Source organism: Nicotiana attenuata, unplaced genomic scaffold (genome assembly GCF_001879085.1).
Source record: "Nicotiana attenuata strain UT unplaced genomic scaffold, NIATTr2, whole genome shotgun sequence".
NCBI classification, from domain to species: domain Eukaryota; kingdom Viridiplantae; phylum Streptophyta; class Magnoliopsida; order Solanales; family Solanaceae; genus Nicotiana; species Nicotiana attenuata.
Genome location: NW_017674587.1, coordinates 54,216 through 58,710, shown reverse-complemented (window position 1 = coordinate 58,710; position 4,495 = coordinate 54,216). Strand labels below are relative to the sequence as shown.

General features: G+C 43.8%; 2 protein-coding genes across 2 annotated transcripts in view; one reads left to right on the top strand and one right to left on the bottom strand.

Annotated features, from left to right (window-relative positions):
• On the bottom strand, nt 1–1,795 carry LOC109218951. Its single transcript, XM_019383348.1, has 3 exons — nt 1,285–1,795; nt 912–1,230; nt 1–118 (listed from the first exon to the last, which is right to left on the bottom strand). Exons 1-3 carry the CDS (start codon nt 1,793–1,795, stop codon nt 1–3), a joined length of 948 nt encoding a protein of 315 aa, XP_019238893.1.
• A 1,863-nt stretch (nt 1,796–3,658) lies between these two features.
• Nucleotides 3,659–4,495, top strand: part of LOC109218952 (COP9 signalosome complex subunit 2-like) — a 40,146-nt gene continuing 39,309 nt past the window's right edge. The window contains exons 1-3 of the mRNA XM_019383349.1: nt 3,659–3,727; nt 3,815–3,929; nt 4,031–4,123. Coding sequence (XP_019238894.1) covers nt 3,920–3,929; nt 4,031–4,123 — 103 coding nt within the window. The 5' untranslated portion in view covers nt 3,659–3,727; nt 3,815–3,919. The remainder of the gene's footprint in view (nt 3,728–3,814; nt 3,930–4,030; nt 4,124–4,495) is intronic.

The window sequence follows — 4,495 nt, the reverse complement described above, 5'->3', positions numbered from 1 at the left end:
TCACTGACGGCCTCGTTCATTGCGACGTTGAATTTTCTTCTTATTTGCCGCACTGGTGGGTAGAGCGGGTCGACGTTCGACTTGCGTGTGGCAATGTCTTTCGGGATACCTGGCATATCTGCATGGGAGAAGGCGAAAAAATCGGTATTGTCAGTTAAAAGCTTATGAAATTTACCTGGTTTTGAAAGTTTATGCCCCATGTAAGCCTTTTTGTTGCTGTCGCTGCTGTCCAATTGGACGGGATCGAGGTCTTCTACCGTCGACTCAGCGGCTTCCACGATGTCGGGGTCCCTGATGACGTTTGTTTGTGCGTCGAGTCTGGTCCCCGACTTTGGTAATTGCTATGCTTCTGAGTCTGTTCCCTTTAGCTGTTGAGTGTACGTGCAATCCTGGGCGATACGATAGCATTCTTGGGTGGTGCGTTGTTCGCCTCGGATCTTGGATATCCCCCATGGAGTAGGGAACTTGATCACTTGATACAACTTGATGGGATGGACCTCATGGCGTGTATCTAGGGCCGCCCTATGATGGCATTGTAAGCCGTGTCTTGGTTCATGACATGGAACGTTGTTTCTAAGGTGACGCCCCCGGCCAGAACGGGTAGCATTATCTCCCCAGAGGTTCGCTCAACTGCATTGTTGAAACCTATTAGTGTTATGCAACGTGGTACTATCTTTTCTTCGAGTCTCATTTGTGTGAGAACTCGAGGGTGGATAATACACGCGCCGCTTCCGTCGTCTACCATTATTCTTTTCACATCAATATCTGAAATACGTAAAGTAATAACAAGGGCACCGAAATGAGGGAAAGCCAAACCATCGGTATCTGACTTGCCGAAGATGATACTGTCTCCGAGGTCGTTGTACCGTTCGTGGGTGATCGACCGCTTCAATTTGTGTGTGGTGGTGAACTTCACATGGTTGATCGCTGCTTCATCACCTCCGCTGATGATCATTTGGATGGTCCGGGCAGGGGATGGTGGCTTTGGAGGGCCCTGGTGTTGTTCGCGTCTGCGGCCGAAGTTGGCTTGTCCATGGTCGCTCATCAGCTCCCTCAGGTGCCCTTGGTTCAGCATGTTTACTACCTCTTGCCGTAGAGCTATGCAGTCCTCGGTTTTATGACCCCGCTCCTGGTGAAATTGACAGAGGACGTTCGACTTTCGGGTACTCATGTCGGACTTCATCTTTTGTGGCCACATCACCTTTGTGCTAAGCTTCTCTAGTGCGTACACTATTTCTGAAGGGGAAACACAAAAACTGTGAGCAGATAAGAGTGGAGGCATACCTCTTTTGTTTCGCTGAGTCCCTGTATGTGGCCTGGGCGGCCCTTCCGCAAGTCGAGGAGACGGTGGGATGGTTGTTCTGACATAGGGTTGGTGTCTTTCTCGGTTGAGACGGGGGCCTGACTGATCTCTTCGACCGTCGTTGCGACGATCTTTTCTCGACTCCGTTTGAACTGATGTCAACCATTGGGTCGGACCGTTAAGGCCGTCCTCGTCGGCTCTCACCTTGGCACAATAGGGATTGTGGATTTCTTCCCAAGTGGTGGGAGGGTATTTTATGAGCCTGCTTAATAACTTTCTGGTTGCTCTCGACCCGTTCCTGTTCAACCCGTTCTGGAAAGATGCTACCGCCATCCCTTCTGATACATTAGGTAGGCTCATTCTCACCCTATTAAACCGGGCGAGGAAGTCCCTGAGTCCCTCGTCAGGCGATTGCCTAACGGCAAATATATCGTTTACCCTAGCCTCCGCTTTTTTAGCCCCGACGTGGGCGGTGACGAACTTGTTGGCCATTTCCTCGAACGTTGTTATTGACTGTGCCAACAATTGTGAATGCCAGGTTAAGGCTCCCCCCGTTAGGGTTCGCCGAACTTTTTCAGTAATAGTGATGGTACTTGCTCCTTCAAAAGGTCGTTGCCCTTCACCGCTGTGACGTAATGGATAATGTGATCTTCGGGGTCTGTAGTACCGTCGTATATCTTCAAGTACGGTGGCATTTTGAAGGTCTTGGGAATGGCATGTGGAGCCGCTTCCTCGCTGTACGGTTGTTCGACGAACCGGCCAACGTCTCGTTTTGGTAGCAACTTTGGCCGCCCGGTATCTTGTCGACCTTTTCTTGATGCTCCCTCATCTGGTCGCGGCGTGCCTTGTTTTCGTTTTGCATTTCTTCCATTTTCTTCAAAATGGCTGTCAGTGCGTCATTACCTGCATCAAAAGTGGTGTAAGTGTTACCTGTTTGGGGGGTGGACTGTTCTCCAGTGATCATTGTGATATCTCTTGCGCGGTGTTTCTATTCTCCCTTTGAACGAGTTTGTCGAGTATGTTGTTTAGAGTACTCGTCAGCCATTCTTCCAATAATTTTCTCACTGCTGTCGGTGCTTCCTCAACCTTGGATGTTGATGCTCCTCTCTAAGCGGTTACACTTTCATGAGGAGGAGGTGAGTCACTCCGTCTGAGCGTAGCGTCTGGTGTCACATTCTCGTTGTTTTCCCTGTCATCCTCGTTGATGGTGTTCAAATGTTAGTAGTGACACCTGCTATTGCTTTCTGTCTTGCCTCTCCTTTTCGTGCCATCATTAGTTTGTACAAACAAAGAAGAGATGACTGTCTTTTTTATGATCTAGAAAGAACTAAAATTTCAACTAAAACCTGCCCACAGATGGCGCCAAATTGTTTGAGCAAAAAAGTGCTAAACCTTTTAACTAGACCAATTAATGATGAATTAAAGGGCGAATCTTAGTTGAACTTAATAAATTCTAGACCGAATAAAATGGGATACTCGTGAGACGAGTAGTGCTCAAGAGCATTAAATGACGGATTTAATACTCTATGATTGACAATAAATATGATAGCATGAATATGTAATAAATGTAAATAATGGCAGTGAATGTAATAAGAAAAGATCTACCACCCAATTATTATATGATTGAGATGTTCCTTTTCTCTGTCAGCGACGTGGAAAAGTTAGAAGTCAAGATGGGTGTGGAATCTTTGGATCTATGGATAAAGATTGAACAACATGTGCTTCAATAATATTATCAACGAACAAGACAACTTTTGAATATTCTCTTTTGTCAGCCTTTACAATGTGTTCTTATCAGAGTCTAGAAGATCCCCCAATTGTTTTCTATCTCTTCCTATTTATAAGGGATATTCCCCAAAAATCCTAAAAAGCACAACATAAGGAATATCCAAAGGAATATTCTTTATGTCTACCTCTGAACCTATTCTACTGTTATTTTCTCTCTTCGGCTGCCCGCTTTTGGCACCAGCCTTTGTGAGAGCAACCTTCAATCGTTATATCATGGTCGACCCCGTCCTTTGTCTTACTTATCCGTTACCACCGAATCACCAAATTTGGACCTATACAAATACCGTACCGTATCGCCCGACGAACACCCCTACTTGGTAGAGAGCATTTCTTCCCGAATGGTATCTTACGCGGCACGAATTCGGATATAATCGGACTCCCATAAGGATAGTGGACACCGAACGAGAAAGTAAATAAAAATTTATACGCACGGTAAATGTCTGTCATACGCTGCGCTAAGGTAAATACTCGTATGCGTTTACCGCTTACAATAATTTCAACAATTTAATCTAGCATTTAACCGGAACCACAAAATAAAAAATTAATATAGTACAAATTTTAAAAAATAACCGAAACCAAACCATAGACACCAAGTCACATATCTAACATTTATATTGATTTGAATTTGATGTAATGGTATTCTCATAATCCGACCTTAGAAGTTAGAACTCGGACCCGAATCCAACAAATCCTTCAGTACTGACTTTATTTTTTATTTTCCAGTACTGACTTTCGGAACTCAAAAACGGACGCAGAATTCACTTACTTCACAGCTCAAACTCTCAATTTTCCTTTGTTTCAATCGTCTTCTGTCAACTGAAATCAGCCATGGGTTCTGGTAATACACAAAATCTCATCAAATTCAATATTTTTCCCGTTAATTTTCTGTATCATATATAAATTTGATCCGATATTTGTGAACATACATGCATGTCGCAGATGCGGATATGGAGGATTACGGATTTGAGTACTCGGACGAGGAGCAGGAAGAGCAAGATGTTGATATCGAGAATCAATACTACAATTCCAAAGGTATTTAACTTTAATTTTGAGAATTTTCTTTTCCAGTTTAAGGGTGTATTTGTTATGAAGAATGTTTTCCAATTTTGCCATGGTTGGCTTAATGTTTTGAAAAATATTTTCCTTATCAACTCAAACTCATTTTCTTTTTCCTTATCAAAAAGTAAAAGGGAAAACATTTTTCAAAACTCCTTCTCAACATTTCCTACCCTCACCAACAATCCCTCCCCCTCTCTCCAAAAAAGGTTTTTATTTTTAAATTTCAGTTTTTCTGTTACCATCCCACCCCACCCACCCCTACTCTCTGTCTATCCCCTACCCCCAGCCCCCCGGGGGACAAAAAAAATTTTTTAAACTTTTTTTTTGTAATTTCAAATTTCTGCT